Raw genomic sequence first — 18,866 nt, 5'->3', positions numbered from 1 at the left:
GATGGACGAGGCTTCAAGAACTGGCTCGTTGACCGTGGCAGGCAAGAGCGTTGGCTCGTTGACCATGGCAGGAGTGGCCGTTGGCTCGTTGACCGTGGCAGGAGTGGCCGTTGGCTCGTTGACCGTGGCAGGCGTGGGCATTGGCTCATTGACCGTGGCAGGCGTGGGCATGGGCACTGGCTCGTGGACCGTGGCAAGGCGTGGGCACTGGCTCATGGACCGTGGCGGCCATGACAGGGAGTTCTGGCTTGACGGCCTTGACGGGGAACTCTGGCTTGGCGGCCATGATGGGGAACTCTGGCTTGGCGGCCACAGAAGGAGAGTTGGCATCCTCATCCGCCACTCCCACAGTAAACAGTGAACCACTAAGACACAGGGCAAAATCAATGTACTGTTCCAGAGTCCAAGAAATTCCACCTCCCGGTAGCATGGAATATAAAGTCTCATTTTCGTGAACATTGAAAAAGTCCTTCAGAGCCACATCATTAAAATCCACCTTGCAGGCTAGAATGCAGAAGTCTTCCACATATTCCTCTATGGAACGGTTTCCCTGGCTTAACCGCATGAGGCAAACTGCTGGGTTCATGTTGACCCCCGCCAACACTGACCCCCCTCACAATTCTAAAAAGCACTGTAGCAGCAGTGGAGTCATTCAGGTTCCTGGGCACTACCATCTCACAGGACCTGAAGTGGGAGACCCACATTGACTCCATTGTGAAAAAGGCCCAGCAGAGGTTGTACTTCCTTCGCCAGTTGAGGAAGTTCAACCTGCCACAGGTGCTGCTGATACAGTTCTACTCAGCAGTCATTGAGTCTGTCTTCTGCACTTCACTAACTGTCTGGTTTGGTTCAGCTATGAAATCAGATATCAGAAGACTACAAAGGACAGTTCGGACTGCTGAGAGGATTATTGGTTGCTCCCTGCCCTCCCTTCAAGAAATATACACATCCAGAGTGATGAAAAAGGATGGAAAAATCACTCTGGACCCCACTCACCCTGCCCACTACCTTTTTGAACTGTTGCCTTCTGGCCGACGCTTCAGAGCTCTGAGCACCAGAACCGTCAGGCACAGGAACAGTTTTTTCCCTCAGGCTATCCATCTCATGAACAGTTAAAACTGCCCCATTGAGCAATAATTATGCGCAATTCACTGTCTAGTCTTTTTATATTTATCCAACACATCCAACCTCTTCTGCCATTACATTCCCTTGCACTTTATCTAACAAATTTGTATTTAGTTTTGTATGTGTACTACGTATATGTATGTGCATGTATGTATATGTGTGTGTGTGTATATACACTATATTGCCAAAAGTATTCACTCACCCATCCAAATAATTGAATTCAGGTGTTCCAATCACTTCCATGGCCACAGGTGTATAAAATGAAGCACCTAGGCATGCAGACTGCTTCTACAAACATTTGTGAAAGAATGGGCCGCTCTCAGGAGCTCAGTGAATTCCAGCGTGGTACTGTGATAGGATGCCACCTGTGCAACAAGTCCAGTCGTGAAATTTTCTCGCTACTAAATATTCCACAGTCAACTGTCAGTGGTATTATAACAAAGTGGAAGTGAATGGGAATGACAGCAACTCAGCCACGAAGTGGTAGGCCACGTAACAGACAGAGCGGGGTCAGCGGATGCTGAGGCGCATAGTGCACAGAGGTCGCCAACTTTCTGCAGAGTCAATCGCTACAGACCTCCAAAGTTCATGTGGCCTTCAGACTAGCTCAAGAACAGTGCGTAGAGAGCTTCATGGAATGGGTTTCCATGGCCGAGCAGCTGCATCCAAGCCATACATTACCAAGTGCAATGCAAAGCGTCGGATGCAGTGGTGTAAAGCACGCCGCCACTGGACTCTAGAGCAGTGGAGACGCGTTCTCTGGAGAGACGAATCACGCTTCTCCATCTGGCAATCTGATGGACGAGTCTGGGTTTGGCGGTTGCCAGGAGAACGGTACTTGTCTGACTGCATTGTGCCAACTGTGAAGTTTGGTGGAGGGGGATTATGGTGTGGGGTTGTTTTTCAGGAGCTGGGCTTGGCCCCTTAGTTCCAGTGAAAGGAACTCTGAATGCTTCAGCATACCAAGAGATTTTGGACAATTCCATGCTCCCAACTTTGTGGGAACAGTTTGGGGATGGCCCCTTCCTGTTCCAACATGACTGCACACCAGTGCACAAAGCAAGGTCCATAAAGACATGGATGAGCGAGTTTGGTGTGGAAGAACTTGACTGGCCTGCACAGAGTCCTGACCTCAACCCAATAGAGCACCTTTGGGATGAATTAGAGCGAAGACTGCGAGCCAGGCCTTCTCGTCCAACATCAGTGTCTGACCTCACAAATATGCTTCTGGAAGAATGGTCAAAAATTCCCATAAACACACTCCTAAAACTTGTGGAAAGCCTTCCCAGAAGAGTTGAAGCTGTTATAGCTGCAAAGGGTGGGCCGACGTCATATTAAACCCTATGGATTAAGAATGGGATGTCACTTAAGTTCATATGCGTCTAAAGGCAGATGAGCGAATACTTTTGGCAATATAGTGTATATATATATATATATATATATATATATATATATATATATACACACACACACAGGGTTGGGGAGTAACGCAATACATGTAATGGGATTACGTATTTAAAATACAAAATATAAGTAACTGTATTCCACTACAGTTACAATTTAAATAATTGGTAATTAGAATAGAGTTACATTCAAAAAGTATTTTGATTACTAAAGAGATTACTTTGCATTTTCTTGTCATTTGTTTCATTTAATATTTAGTCCTTTCAGATGGAAAACATTTATACATATAAATGATGTGATCCAAAGAGCGTTTGAGCAGTGGTGAAACACTTTCTTATGATGTGTTACATTCATACGAGCAGACGGAGAAGTAAGTTTGGAGCAGAAGAAATAGAAATAAACCTTGTGCAAATTGTCAGCTTTACGCTAAGATAAATTGCTATTTCTAGCCATTTTACATGCACATGTTACCAGGCACGATCATATTTTTTTTATCAAGAAAATTCACGTTGGACCATAATTTCTTTTTTTTCTAGTAAGACCTTTGATATTAGGGCAAAGATCGTATTCTTAATAATAATTTTTTTATTGTTTTCCTGTAAAAGTATCTAAAAAAAAAATCCTTAAAACAAGATCAATTTGATTGATCTTGTTTTAGAAACAACACTGCATAAGATATTTAGGTTTTTCAGAGAATGTATTTTTAACGTGTATTTTGTCTTACTGTACTGGCAGAGTTTTTAATAGTCAAAACAAGTGAAAAATCTACCAGTGCTGAAGAAGTAATCCAAAGTATTTAGAATACATACTGACCTTGAGTAATCTAACGGAATATGTTACAAATGACATTTTACAGCATGTATTCTGTAATCTGTAGTGGAATACATTTCAAAAGTAACCCTCCCAACCCTGTATATATTATATATCTTTTATAAACCCCACCTCTTTATATATCCCTCCCACTTACAAGTATGAACAGGCAAAGATTTAAAAAGCAGATCAACACTGTAAGGTCCCACCCCTACAACGATCAAACAGAAAAATGCTGCTCTTGGCATATGTGCTCAGAAAAACCTGGTGAAGTATGGGATTATATCTACCTATTTTTAAAATGTGAACTTCTAGATTGGATTAAATACCATCCACAAGGCAAGAAGCTCTTTGGACTTAGTCAGACCTCCAAGGATCCTGGTGGACTGCCACCTTCCCTTGACAAATCATCATAGAGTACCAGCGAGTAAGTCAAACCTAGCCATTTTATTCATACGATTAGTGGTCCACTAGTCCAGAAGTCATGGATCTTACTTTGTGGCAGTACCAGTTTCGAATCATCATGCTAGGAGACTCCACAGTGGGCAAGTCATCCATGCTGAAGCGCTACACAGAGGACCTGTTTCTGGAGTGCATAAACCAGACTGTCGGTGTGGACTTCTATGTACACTTCCTAGAGGTGGAGCCTGGGGTGAGAGTGAAACTGCAGTTCTGGGATACAGCTGGCCAGGAGAGGTTTAGGTAAGCAGAGAGAACACTACACATCTACATTCACTCCAAACTTTGAAAGTTATACCATGAACCGAACTAACAAGATTTACATTCTCCTATGTATATACTTAAGTGAACTATTCAGGTGACCAAACAAGAATAATATTTCCCCTTTTAACTTCTGCAGGTTTACTCAGAATTACAGCTAAAACAGTTAAGGGAAGTACCCTGCTTCTTACAAAAAACAAACAAACAAACAAAAAAAAGATATTGTGAAATGTATTACTCATCATAGCATCAGGTTTGAAGTATTCAAATCATCATACTTCCAGGAAGTATGTTGTCAGTTTTTGCACCATAGTAATTCATACTATAGGAATTCATTGGTCTGCACAGTTGACTTTAAAGGAATCGACAGCATTTGTGGCATAATGTTGGTTAACACAATAAATTATTTTGACTGTTTACAGTGAGGCACTTAGAATGGAAGTGAATGGGGCCAATTTTTGTAGGGATTAAAGGCAGAAATGTGAAGATTATTTTATAAAAGCACTTACATTAATTCTGTTAAAACTTGTGTGTTATTTGAGCTGTAAAGTTGTTTAAGCTGTACAATTGGATATAACATCATAAGTAAAGGTTTGTAAGTGATTTTATCACACTACAATCATGTTAACACACATTGTTTACGTTTTGTGGCTATACTTTTGAAACAGTATTTTAACATTTACAGATTAGCCCCATTCACTTCCATTGTACATTCCTCACTATAACCCTCTTTTTTTTTAAGAATAGAAGGGGCAATTAATTTTGTGTTAATCAACATTATGCTGAAAATGCTGTTGATTGAGCTTATCTTGCATTGAACCTGAAATATTCCTAAAACTGACTGCTTCTTAAATTGTATTCTTTATGTAAGTGTAGCCAGCAGGTACGTGCTGTGCAGTGTATGTAAACCTCACATCCCTGGCCTTAAGAGGTGCACTAGCGACAGACATTAGCGCACCTGCCTCCCATGGTAGAGACACTGGTTTAAATCCCACTTGGAGTGGATTGAGTAGGACTGGTTACATTTAGAGAGCTATTTAGCGCAGTTCCTATTTTTATTTATATCACTATGATTCAAGCTCAAAAATTTCATTTCAGTAATCATGATCCCCTTAACTGTAAGGGAATTTCCTGAACAGACTGCAAGACTTTTGTCAGGGATGTTAACCAGGACTTTGGAAAGAGAAAAGTTAATTTAGGTGGTACAGCAATGACATGTTCAATGCTGATATTGTAAAGTAGGATAGCTCAATCAATGCATTTGGCAACCATGTGCAGACCCGCTGTCATGTAACCAGGCTTTTAATATCCGAAGCGTAGGTTGGCTTCAGAAGAGTAATTTATGTTCAGGAAGAAAGCCATACTTAATTGGATGAATGCGTAATATTCATAATGAAAGCACTACCTGCTTGGAGAAATTACAATCCAACCCTAAACCTACCCCTAAACTTAACTCTTTCCCTTTCCAATTAGGTAGTGCTTTCATCATAAAGAGGAAACATTTGTGCAAATCCACAACCAGGCCCACTAAGTCTTCCAATGACTTGCAAAAAAGTATGATATTTTATTTATTTTTTTACATTTTTACAATGCAAAAATGACTCAGAAGCCACATCTGAAATGGCATATATCTCATGAAAAAAGTATATGAATGCAGCACAGAGGCAACAAAGATATGGATTCTTGTGGAAAGCCAACTGAAAACAAGATGTGCACATGCTGACAACAGCAAAGTTTAAGGCCCTTCTGATGCGGCATTTCACTTACACAGAACCAAAGCCACATATTAGCCATTTCTAGGGGATAAAGCGGGTCAGAGCCTGCATATTGTAGTATGGCTTTTGTGGAGCATTGCATCTTTATATAGAATTTCCGAGTGAGGAAAGAGCAGTCTTAAATCAAAAGTGTAAAGTCACCTTTAAAATTCATCCTCTTCGGGCCCAAAAGAGTACATTTTTAAATATATAAATAAATAGTCCTAGGCTTTGTGAATTTAAGTGACCATCCTGACCATGTGTACAGGTCACAAAAAGAAGCATTATAAAGCAGTATATTCATAGGTTTTGTTTGTTTTCAGACATGTTTTCATGCATACTTCTCAACAAGCATTAGTGTAGAATAGTGATTAAAGCTCTGAGCTTGTAACGGAAAGACTTTAGGTTTAAACCCATTAAAGGGTGATCCATAAACTCTTTGATTGACAACTGAGAAAGACACTCTCAGGTTACTGCACTGGGAAAGTCACTGTATAAATGTCAGATAAATAACTAGTAAGAAGCTCAGCTGACAGTGGAAACAGCTAACATTCTGGACATGACCAAGGGGTGGAAACTCACCTTCAACTATGCTATGCTTTCAGGTCTGTGACCCGCTCGTACTACCGTAACTCCGTCGGAGGTCTGCTGGTGTTTGACCTGGGCAACCGTGCCTCTTTTGAGCATTTGCGGCAGTGGCACGCAGAGGTGTGTGAGCGAGTACAACCTTACACTGTGCTTTTTGTTCTGGTGGGACACAAAAGTGACCGAGATCAGGTTGGAGAACGGGAGGTGGACCGAACTGAGGCCGAAAGGCTTGCAAGCCAGTTAGGAGCGCTGTACATTGAGGCCTCTGCCAAAACGGGTCACAATGTGAAGGATGCATTTGACCTGTTGACCCGGCGGATTTATCAGGGCTTGAAGAATGGAGAGGTGGAGTTGCGTGAGGGATGGGACGGGGTCAAGAGCTCAGCTCCTGCTACAGAAATGCTCCAGAAAATCCAGAAAAATGAACCTTCTAAGAAAAACAAGAGCTGTGCCTGCTAACCAGTTCACTTAAAAATGTAAATTCTGTCATTATTCACTTATATTTATGTCATTCCTTACCCACATGCTGGTATTTTTTCCTGTGGAACATAAAACATTTTTGAAGAAGAAGAAGAATCTTTACATACAGGTAGCTCTATCCCATACAACGACAGTGACCACGGTATGTCAAGCTCTAAAAAAGTACAAAAAAAGCAGGCTTGACATCATGGTGTTTGGACACAAGACACGCAAGAACCAAAGAAATATGTTATTGATGTCTAACCTGCACCAAAGTCACCATTTTTTTCACCATCATGTCAGTTCATATTTCTTGATTCAACAATAGGTATTGCATCAACTGTTTATATAAACTGATGTTTGTTTTACACTTATCACTATAGTGTCTGAATCCTTAGTTTCACAAATATGAATTTGTTGCTGAATCAAAAAGGGTGCCTTTAATGCAGAGTCTTCTTAAATAATTAATAATTGCCCAACAATCTGAGTAAGGAATCTGAGAGCTAATCTTGCACATTTGTAAAGGACTCAATACAATGGGACACATATAAAGGGTGCTTACATATTTAGAGTTGAGTTCCAGTCCAGACATATTGCAGTAACTTTTCAGAAGTAACCAGCACAACTTGTTAAGCCAGTTCAGTGTGAGTAAATCACAATTATTAGTCATTTTTTATTCATGAAAAACAGGACACTGTAAAACACTGGGATATATGACCAAAACCAAATTTGGTTTATCACCCCCCCCCCAATCCCTACAGCAAAGTGACACCATTGCCCAAACACTCGACAAATATATAATCCCTGCTAGCTGATTAACATTTGCATTGCCACTAGTTCAGAAATTCCATTTCCCATCCAATGAAACTGATTACAAGGGAAATAGTATTTATTTGGTAAAAATTACTCTTTACCTTTAGAAAGTCATACACTTAGCATTTCTGGTTCTACTCTTATTAAGTATTCCTTATGACAAGTTCTATAACACTGAACACTATAAACAAAACATAAGACACAAGGTAATTTTTACAGGTGCATAGCTACAGCTGAGCAAAAATTGTGTGACTTAAATGAACGGTCAGACATATTTGAAATTTGAATGAAAATGTGGTTTGTAGGTAAAACAATTAAAAAACTGATGTTACCACAGAGGTCTGTGAGATTCCTACCGTATAAGAATGCCCCAATTTAGCACCAAGCCAGAGACTCAAAAAGGTGCTCAACAAAATGAGTGAACTGCAGAGTCAAATTATATAAATTCCTGCACATTTCGAATGTGTGAAATGCCAACAGAACTGTTCTGTGACGATGCATTCTGCCCCTATGATTAACATAATTTGTATAGCCTCAAACCCACCCCACTTCCAAAACTTGCAGGAGTAATATGTGTAATAAAAAAAAAATCAGTTGGTGCTTCAGGTCTTGCTACTTTTTGGTTGTTTTGCGAATCAGTGCCATTCTCTGAAAAAACAGAAAGAGATATTTAGGAATACAAGTCATGCGTGTTTCCAAATGTTGATTCATTTGTCTTTAAGTCATTCAAAAAGAGGTCATTTAATGTGCATGGGACTGATAGCTGACCTGTTTGTGGGCTTCTGTGGTGCATGCCTTTTTGTATGGCCGAATCTCATCTGAGCCAAAGCCAGGAATCCACATGTTCCACTGTCGTTCTGTAATGTTATGTTGGATAACACACTATATTAATGGAAATCCTTTAAAAGATGACCATTACATCCTTATTAGCATAAATGTAATAACCATGGACACTACAATACATAATATATGCTCTGTTATGTTATGTTATAAATCATATAAGATATACAATTATCAAACACTTCTATGTTAGCAAGTCATATGTTAGGATAAGTGCCACTCTGCCTGCAAAAAAGGGACAGTATGCCAAAACAAGAACCTCACCAAGGTGCAGCTGGACATCCTTCACTTCAAGAGTGTTTGACTTTCTGTGTCGGGCAAGCTGGCATGCAGCAGTCACCACACTCTCAATGAAGTCATCAGCAATCTGCAAGAGCATCTTAGGAAAGAGGAAATAACTCAAGTCAACAAACAACAGCACAGTAACGGTCAGGTTGTCATTTTTTGGTCTCTTGACAAAGCATCTGTAAAAACGGTCTCGCTTTCTTACTACAGAGACTTAGAAAACAGGTCCATGAAAAGATACCACTTCATGCTTAATCGCAGACCTCAGAAAGAGGATCAAATTTAGTAAATCTTTAAGAAATTTATGGAATCTTTAATCCATCACAACAGCTAAATATATGACCAACAAGAAACAAAACAGATAATAATCAAAGTTACCTCCTCCACATCCTCATCAAGTTGCTCATTAGGGTCAATTTCCCGCACAAGATCCTGCAGCTTCTTCTTACTAAGCACCTGGAAGGATGAATATTGCATTGTCAATTCATGAGGCAATAAAACCAAAACCTAATACTTATTTCAATTTGTAATGGGCCAAAACCAACCAAAACTTAATACAATCTGTTTGCTGAAGTGCCTCACCTGAGCTCCTTCAGGACTCAGTCTCCCTGCTGGCCCAGGGGTGCCTGGAACTTTGCCTGGAGCGACTGTACTGTTGGCCATGTTGGTGGAGAGGGGTGGTGTGGAAGAGGCTTCTGCTTTCACGACAGTGTAGAAGTTGGAGCGACTGGTCGGTGTAGGATATTGGGTCATACTATGCCAGTCAAGAGGTATCCGTCACAAGCCTGAATCACGACTACACAGCAACAAAAAAAGGTTTTAAAGAAGATTAAGGTGAGTTCAGTCAACGCAAGTCATATAAATGAACTGTGGTGGTTCAAAAACAGACTAAGTACATCGTTTTGAGCATACCCATGACCTGATAAAGTAATACATAAATTATATAAGTACATGTCATGGGGTATCAAGATTTCAAACTAAAATCATAGCAAATACAAAAGTGAAGATAAAATAAAACAAGGGCTAATGAATATATAAATTACTAAAAGGAGGTGGGTGATTCTCACAAAACCTATCAATAAAATGCCCTGGTCCTATTTTACTCCAACAAAAAATAAATAAAAATATTAAAATAATAATACAAATAAATACTTGGATTTGGAAATATCGAAAATGAAGGCTACTTTATATGGACAGCCAAATTACAATTTTTTTTTTTTTTTTTTTAAATAAATCTTTAAATACATAATTAAATTGTTAAAAACTATCAAAAAATCATTGAATGTTTAAATCATTAAACTAAATCAACAAATGTCCCTTGTATTTCATTTAACATTATTTGGGTTGATTTTCCATTTAAGCCTAAGCTTTGTGTCTTTTCATTTTCGAGATTGTGGTTATAATAAAAGAAAAAAATAATGGACCCAAACTAGTGCTAAAATGAAACACACTTATTGGACATTTCTTGATTTATTTAGTGATTTAATTATGAATAGGGATGTCGATTTTCAGACATTTTCATAATCGATCGACGTGGAAATTAACGATCAATTAATCAAAACATTCATGTTAATTTATAGAGAAACGCTCCAACGTTGATGTACTAAAAATACTGTCACAATGCAGAACACCATATTCGTCCAAAATGTAGGCTATATATATATATATATATATATATATATATATATATATATATATATATATATATACACACACACACACACACACACACACACACACACACACACACACACACACCAATCAGCAACAACACTAAAACCACCTGCCTAATATTGTGTAGGTCCCCCTCGTGCCACCAAAACAGCGCCAACCCGCAACTCAGAATAGCATTCTGAGATGCTATTCTTCTCACTTGTACAGAGCTGTTATCGGAGTTACCGTAGACTTTGTCATTTCGAACCAGTCTGGCCATTCTCTGTTGACCTCTCTCATGAACAAGGCATTTCCATCCACAGAACTGCCGCTCACTGGATGTTTTTTTTTTTTTTTTTGGCACCATTCGGAGTAAATTCTAGAAACTGTTGTGCGTGAAAATCCCACGAGATCAGCAGTTACAGAAATATTCAAACCAGCCCATCTGGCACCAACAATCATGCTATGGTCCAAATCACTGAGATCACATTTTTTCCCCATTCTGATGGTTGATGTGAACATTAACTGAAGCTCCTGACCCGTATCTGCTTGATTTTATGCACTGCACAGCTGCCACATGATTGGCTGATTAGATAATTGCATAGATGATTGTTGGTGCCAGATGGGCTGGTTTGAGTATTTCTGTAACTACTGATCTCCTGGGATTTTCACACACAACTCTAGAATTTACTCCGAATGGTACCAAAAACAAACATCCAGTAAGCAGCAGTTCTGCAGATGGAAACACCTTGTTGATTAGAGAGGTTAACAGAGAATGGCCAGACTGGGTCGAACTGACAAAGTCTATGGTAACTCGGTAAACCGCTCTGTAAAATTGTGGTGAGAATGCTGGTTGGCGCTGTTTTGGTGGTATGAGGACCTACACAATATTAGGCAGTTGGTTTTAATGTTGTCGATGATTGATTATATATATATATATATATATATATATATATATATATATATATTATACACACACACACACACATATACACACACACACACACGGCCAAAGGTTTGGAATTATGTACAGATTTTGCTCTTATGGAAAGAAATTGGTACTTTTATTCACCAAAGTGGCATTCAACTGATCACAATGTATAGTCAGGATATTAATAACGTGAAAATTTACCATTACAATTTGAAAAAAAAAATGTTCAGAACTTCTTAAACTACTTCAGAGTTCTCATCAAAAAATCCTCCATGTGCAGCAATGACAGCTTTGCAGATCCTTCTAGCATTCTAGCGGTCAGTTTGTCCAGAAACACAGGTGACATTTCACCCCACGCTTCCTGTAGCACTTGCCATAGTCTTGTCGGGCACTTCTCATGCACCTTACAGTCTAGCTGATCCCACAAAAGCTCAATGGGGTTAAGATCCATAACACTCTTTTCCAATTATCTTTTGTCCAATGTCTGTTTCTTTGCACACTCTAAACTTTTTTTTTTTTTTTTTCTGTTTCAAAAGTGGCTTTTCTTTGCAATTCTTCCCATAAGGCCTGCACCCCTGAGTCTTCTTTGCTGTTGTACATGAAACTGGAGTTGAGTGGGTAGAATTCAATGAAGCTGTCAGCTGAGGACATGTGATGCAACTATTTGTCAAACTAGAGACTCTGAAATTACTTTTTTCAAATAGTGATGGTGCTGTTTTTTACATCAGTAATGTCCTGACTGTATTTTGTGATCAGTTGAATGCCACTTTGGTGAATTAAAGTACCAATTTCCTTCCGAAACAGCCAAATCTGTACATTATTCCAAACGTTTGGCCGCCAGTGTATATATATATACAGTTGTGCTCAAAGTTTGCATACCCTTGGAGAATTGGTAATATATGTACCATTTTTAAAGAAAACCCGAGTGAGCAGGCAAAACACATTTCTTTTATTTCTTATGGGATTCATATTCAGCTGTAGGTTATAACAGAATTGCACAATCATAAAACAAAAAATAGCAACAAAGAAAAAAATGAAATGACCCCTGTTCAAAAGTCTGCATACCCTTAGTTCTTAATACTGTGTATTGCCCCCTTTAGAAATGACAGCGTGCAGTCTTTTGTAATAGTTGTCTATGAGGCTCCAAATTGTTGCAGGTGGCATAGCTGTCCATTCGTCTTGGCAAAATGCCTCCAGGTCATGCAAAGTCATTGGTCGTCTTGCATGAACTGCACGTTTGAGATCTCCCCAAGAGTGGCTTGATGATATTAAGGTCAGGAGACTGTGATGGCCACTCCAGAACCTTCACCTTTTTCTGCTGTAACCACTGGAGGGTCAGCTTGGCCTTGTGCTTAGGGTTATTGTCGTGCTGGAAAGTCCAAGAGCGTCCCATGCACAGCTTTTGTGCAGAAGAATGCAAATTGTCTGCCAGTATTTTCTGATAACATGCTGCATTCATTTTGCCATCAATTTTCGCAAGATTCCCCGTGACCATAAGCTCTATTTTGGTCTCGTCACTCCAAATTACAGTGTGCCAGAAGCTGTGAGGCGTGTCAAGGTGTTGTCGGGCATATTGTAACCGGGCTTTTTTGTGGCATTGGCGCAGTAAAGGCTTCTTTCTGGCAACTCGACCATGCAGCTCATTTTTGTTCAAGTATCGTCGTATTGTGCTCCTTGAAACAACCACACCACCTTTTTCCAGAGCAGCCTGTATTTCTCCTGAGGTTTTGTGGGTTTTTCTTTGTATCACACTCTTAATATTGCAGCTCAAAAGCTTTACACTATACCCTCAGTCTCACAGTGGGCAGGAAGGATCAGAGCAATGGTGGTGTGGCTGAAAAGGTCCAGCCTGGCTAAACCTGTCCTTAAAGAGAAGCAGCGTCTTCTCGGTAAGTAGAAATCAATATATATCAACCTTAGTGCAAAACTCTTTGGCCAAACAGTTTAGAAAAATCCTTTGCTAAATCATTTATTAAAATATCTCTGCAAATGAACAACCACTTTGATAACCACACACACACACACACCAATTTCATCCCTCTCTTTCTTTCTATCTCTCACTCTAGGCCTTCCAGAACATGCTGTCATCCTGGATGTGAGGACGAGGTGGAATAGCCTGTTCCTGATGGTGGAGTGATTCCTGGAGCAGTTCCCTGCCATCCAGGCCACCTCCATGGACCCTCGGCTTAAGAAATCAATGGAGAAGGACAGGTAAAGAACTTTGTCATTAGCTTATACCATTTTCAGTGTGAACCATTGTGCTCATAAAACTACAGTACAGCTAATAAAACTGATTATATTTTTCAGACGGCAGAGAGTTTCTGATGAGGATTTCAGAAAAGCAGAACAGTTTGTCAAAGTTACAAAGATACTTTACACTTCAACCATCTGCATCTCTGCTGAAAGGAACCCAACCCTGGGTCAGATTCTGCTGATCTTGGATAAACTCCAGCACCACTTCACAGTTAATGATGAGGACTCCTCCTTCACAAAGACCATCAAGGACACTATCTGGAATGACCTCTCAAAAAGATACCAGGTGTGTAGTGTAATCCTATTGATTTCTCACTTGTTTTCATTAGGATTATTCAGGGACTCATACTATGTTTTTGTCTTGCAGGTTGACAGCATCAGAGAGTTCTTGGAGGAGGACACAGCCTTGGATCCCAGATTCAAGTCAAAAGTGGCAGATAAAGTGTGGACCTGACTGAAGGAGGAGCTAATGAGAAGGACCTCAGAAGAACAGGTGTTAATTGTTATTGGTAATCTTCTACTTCTCTTCAATGTAGATCAATATATATGACCCTCATATTCTATTGATTACAGACTCAGGCCCAGCAAATGGAACAGGGGCTCAAAGAGAGAGCAGGTGACCAAGATGACAGCTCATCTGATGAAGACAGTGCATCTGCAGTAGCAACACTGGTAAGAAAATATAAAGACATCCTTTTTATTCCCATTTAATTTTCAGAAGAAAATGAACTTCTTTGCATTTACCTTGATAGTATTTTATATTTTTCTTTATTTCTTTACTTATTTGTTCACAGAAGAGGCCAAAGCTGTCTGCCCTTGGGGAGCTGTTTGCTGTGGAGGACATGGCAATTGAAGTAATAACAGAGACCACTGTCAGCAGCACTACAGAGAAGATTCAGGCAGAGATACAGCACTACAGATTACTTCCTCAGTGAGTCCAGTAACCTGGTGGTGGGACATGAAGGACACTCTGCCAATGCTTTCTGATTTGGCAACAAGGTATCTGTGTGTGCAAGCATCATCCACACCCTCAGAGCACACATTTTCTACTGCCGGGGACATTATCATTCAGGAGAGGGCTTGTCTGTTTCCTGAAAAAGCAGACATCCTAATTTTTTTGAAGAAGAACTGCTGAGTGATTTAAAGATCTTATGTATGCAGTAGTGAGCCTCACATACTGACTTGAAACTGTTCATTTTGCACTGAAAACTATTTGAACTTTATTAAAAAACGATTTGCACTGATTTATTGTGTTGGTTACATTTTGTTCCTTTGTGCTTTTTTGCTCCTTTGTTGGAGCTGCAGTGGCTCAGGAGATGAGTCTTTGAGTCTGTAAAAAAAGTCAACAAACTGAAAAAATAAAACCGTTTTTTTTGGAGGTAATGTGTAATGTTTGTAATCTTGTCAAAACGGATTTAATAAAATTGGTATCGGAAAAAGTATCGTTTTGGAACCGGTATCGAAGTCAAGATATCGGTATCGATATCGAAAATTTTTGAACGATACCCAGCCCTACTTGTTATGCAGGTCTTCTGACAGTTCTTTTCTGCTCCCCATGGCTCAGTATCTAGCCTGCTCAGTGCATCCACGTGAGAGCTAACAAACTCATTGACTATTTATACACAGACACTAATTGCAATTTTAAAAGCCACAGGTGTGGGAAATTAACATTTAATTGCCATTTAAACCTGTATGTGTCAACTTTTGATCAGGGCCATTTGTGTGATTTCTGTTATCATTATGATTTAAAAAGGAGTCAAACAACTATGCGATAATAAATGGCTTCATATGATCACTATCCTTAAATAAAAGACATTTTTGTTTTTTTTTGCATGAATAGTCATATTTTCAAAATCAATGCCAAAATTTCACAATTTCTGTTAGGGTATGCAAACTTTTGAGCACAATTGTGTGTGTGTGAATGTGTGTATATATATATATATATCCTGATTTCTTCTGTTTTTGTGTATATCTCATAGGATCGGTGATGATCTGGGGATACTTCAGCAAGGCTGGAATCGGGCAGATTCGTCTTGAAGGGTGTATGAATCAAGCCACATACAAGGTTATCCTGGAAGAAAACTTGCTTCCTTCTGCTCTGACAATGTTCCCCAACTCTGAGGATTTCCAGTAGTACAATGCTCCATGTCACATAGCCAGGTCAATCAAGGTGTGGATGGAGGAGCACCGGATCAAGACCCTGTCATGGCCATCCCAATCTCCAGACCTGAACCCCATTGAAAACCTCTGGAATGTGATCAAGAGGACGATGGATGGCCACAAGCCATCAAACAAAGCCGAGCTGCTTGAATTTTTGCACCAGGAGTGGCATAAAGTCACCCAACAGCAATGTGAAAGACTGGTAGAGAGCATGCCAAGACACATGAAAGCTGTGATTGGAAATCAGAGTTATTCCACCAAATATTCATTTCTGAACTCTTCCTATGTTAAAACATTAGTATTGTGCTGTTTAAAAATGAATACGAACTTGTTTTCTTTGCATTATTCGAGGTCTGAAAACACTGCATGTTTTTTTGTTACTCTGACCAGTTGTTATTTTCTACAAATAAATGCTCTAAATGACTATATTTTCATTTGGAATTTGGGAGAAATGTTGTCAGTACTGAACAAAAATGTTCATTTTACTCACACACATATCTATAAATAGTAAATCCAGAGAAACTGATAATTTTTTAGTGGTCTCTTAATTTTTTCCAGAGCTGTATGTACATGGGGTTAAATATGACAAGGACATTTTTGACAGGTATCGAGAGAATCACCCGGGTGAATATGACCGCCTCGATATTGTCAACTGTCCAGTTGCAAACATTTCGCGGTTTCGCGTCTATGAGGCACTTACACTTTCAGTTAAACACATCACTCATTACAGAATCCATATCCAAAACTACAAACCCAACAACTTGCAGGCTGCAATCATTAAAGATCTGTCATCTGCTACACAGGCTAACGGATTTAGCTATTTTCAGAGATGTTTAGCTTGAACCATCTGGACGAGTGGCGATGAAATAGTAATATTACTACATACAGTAGTTTGGATTGATAAGTAAACGTTCACTTTACTGTGAAAGACATCACGGTAATTGTAATTCATCAGCACACAGCGCTCAACTTGAGCTTATCATGATAGCAGCTAGCAAGTAAACATTCGTGCCAAAACACGTCTCTTATACCTTATCCCTTTCATTCATGAAACTGTGATAGATGGTAAAGTTGTGTACTACCTGATCAAAATGACTTTGTATTATCTTCCCATCTTCGACATTCCTGAACTGGAAATATGCAAAAGTCCCTGTTTGTTGATGTTGATGATGCTTTCACAGGCGCCTCTTCTGGCTAATGGAGCCCCGTGGACATGTCGCGAGACTGTGAGTTTACAAAATAAAAGCACGTGGGGGAAAAATAGAACCATAAAAGCTCTTCAGATGTTGGGAACGGCTTTAATAGGAATCCAAGGAAATGATTTATGCGAATATTATAGTGAAAAAGAAACTGCAGAACATGTCATATTTGATTGTAGAAGGTATATACAGGAGAGAAGGGAATTAATACAATATTTAAACAATAATGGACATAAAGATAGGGAGTTGGAGTATCTATAAGGAATAGAGGTTAATAGAGATAGGTTAGGATACAGTGGTTTAATACATGTACAGTACAGGTTTGAGTGATAGAATTTAAACATATCAAAGAACAGATTTGTGTTGTAATGCGTCAGTCTGGATCCAGAGGGACTCAGTGTGGAAGCTGGAGGAGCTGAACACGCAGCGCCAGCTGACACCTGGGTCCTGATGGATCTAGACTTGAGGTAAACGAGTTTTTTATTTGTATTTTTTATTTTAAGAAATTAAGAGAAAGGCATGGAATACGATGCATTAAACTGAACAGTAGATGGCGGCATGTGCTCATGACACCAGTCCGCCATTAAAATAAAAGAAGAAGATGATGTTGGGAACACGTCAGTACCTACGTTTCCATCCTAGGATTTTTTGCGAAAAACGTTTTAGCGCATCAAAAATTAAGCTGATGGAAAGGCAAATTATCTCTAAAGTTTCACAAGTGTCGACATAATATTTTCCCGTTTGACTATAGCGCGTAAACTCTATGTCGATATATCAAATGTCGCGAAAAACTGGTTTGGAAACACTTTTTGTCGAGAAAATGTTGTGTCACATGACAGAATTTACCCCAATCGTTAGCCTGTGATAATCATTACAAGGTATAGGATCCTTGAAAGCCAATTTAATGATTATAGATTGATCTGAACGGCATAAAGATCCGATCACTGCAAACATGACACTTCCAGGAGTACCAACACAAATATCTCGTATCATGCACATGGACAAGTGCACGGAGAACAAATTAATGGCCACTGTTTGTGATTCATGTAATCGCGGTAGCCATCCGTTTATTTATTAAAGTTGCTTTTTCACACCATTCAAAATAATAGACAGCAGTCATGGAATTAGCCCACAATACAAAGTAATAATAATAATAATAATTCTGTGCACAAAGATGTTTTAAATGAAAAATAAATACACAATACTAGAAGAAAAGCTTCAGTGCGCTTTTCTGGAACACGAACATATAGCACAATTCTATAAAATTATTGTTTAGCTTTTGAAAAAATGCCGGCAAAATCCCTATATTAAATTAAATAAATTACCAAATGAAAAACGCATTAAATTAAAAAAGTAAATTATCAAACAAAAGAAAATATATTTTTAGACCTACAGTGCATCCGTAAAATGTATTCACAGCACTTCACTTTTTCCACATTTTGTTGTTACAGCCTTATTACAAAATGGATTAAATTCATTATTTTCCTCAAAATTCTACAAACAATACCCCATAATGACAATGTGAAAGAAGTTTGTTTGAAATCTTTGCAAATTTATAAAATAAAAAAAAAAAAAATGAAAAAAAAAAAAAATCACATGTACATAAGTATTCACAGCCTTTGCCATGACACTCAAAATTGAGCTCAGGTGCATCCTGTTTCCACTGATCATCCTTGAGATGTTTCTACAACTTGATTGGAGTCCACCTATGGTAAATTCAGTTGATTGGACATGATTTGGAAAGGCACACACTTGTCTATATAAGGTCCCACAGTTAACAGTGCATGTCAGAGCACAAACCAACCCATGAAGTCCAAGGAATTGTCTGAAGACCGCTGAGACAGGATTGTAGCGAGGCACAGATCTGGGGAA

General features: G+C 39.2%; 3 protein-coding genes across 5 annotated transcripts in view; 2 read left to right on the top strand and 1 right to left on the bottom strand.

The window, feature by feature from the left end:
- Nucleotides 1-18,866, top strand: part of LOC127453288 (mitogen-activated protein kinase kinase kinase 5-like) — a 422,352-nt gene that overhangs the window by 230,919 nt on the left and 172,567 nt on the right. The window lies entirely within an intron of this gene.
- Nucleotides 3,536-7,299, top strand: LOC127453339 (ras-related protein Rab-39B-like). Of its 2 annotated transcripts, XM_051719673.1 has the most exons (3): nucleotides 3,536-3,766; nucleotides 3,845-4,041; nucleotides 6,419-7,299. In XM_051719673.1, exons 2-3 carry the CDS (start codon nucleotides 3,863-3,865, stop codon nucleotides 6,858-6,860), a joined length of 621 nt encoding a protein of 206 aa, XP_051575633.1. In that variant the 5' UTR covers nucleotides 3,536-3,766; nucleotides 3,845-3,862; the 3' UTR covers nucleotides 6,861-7,299. The 2 variants fall into 2 exon arrangements, with proteins under 2 accessions (XP_051575633.1, XP_051575631.1); XM_051719671.1 differs by having other exon boundaries at nucleotides 3,536-4,041.
- On the bottom strand, nucleotides 7,618-17,021 carry LOC127453347 (transcription initiation factor TFIID subunit 12-like). Of its 2 annotated transcripts, XM_051719683.1 has the most exons (6): nucleotides 16,878-17,021; nucleotides 9,381-9,594; nucleotides 9,177-9,254; nucleotides 8,778-8,892; nucleotides 8,442-8,530; nucleotides 7,622-8,321 (listed from the first exon to the last, which is right to left on the bottom strand). In XM_051719683.1, the coding sequence occupies exons 2-6, from the start codon at nucleotides 9,549-9,551 to the stop codon at nucleotides 8,286-8,288; spliced, it is 489 nt and encodes a 162-aa protein (XP_051575643.1). In that variant the 5' UTR covers nucleotides 9,552-9,594; nucleotides 16,878-17,021; the 3' UTR covers nucleotides 7,622-8,285. The 2 variants fall into 2 exon arrangements, with proteins under 2 accessions (XP_051575642.1, XP_051575643.1); XM_051719682.1 differs by lacking the exon at nucleotides 16,878-17,021 and having other exon boundaries at nucleotides 7,618-8,321.

Source organism: Myxocyprinus asiaticus, chromosome 15 (assembly GCF_019703515.2).
Source record: "Myxocyprinus asiaticus isolate MX2 ecotype Aquarium Trade chromosome 15, UBuf_Myxa_2, whole genome shotgun sequence".
Lineage (NCBI taxonomy): Eukaryota > Metazoa > Chordata > Actinopteri > Cypriniformes > Catostomidae > Myxocyprinus > Myxocyprinus asiaticus.
The sequence above is the reverse complement of the archived record's forward strand: the minus strand, read 5'-3'. Positions and strand labels throughout refer to the sequence as shown.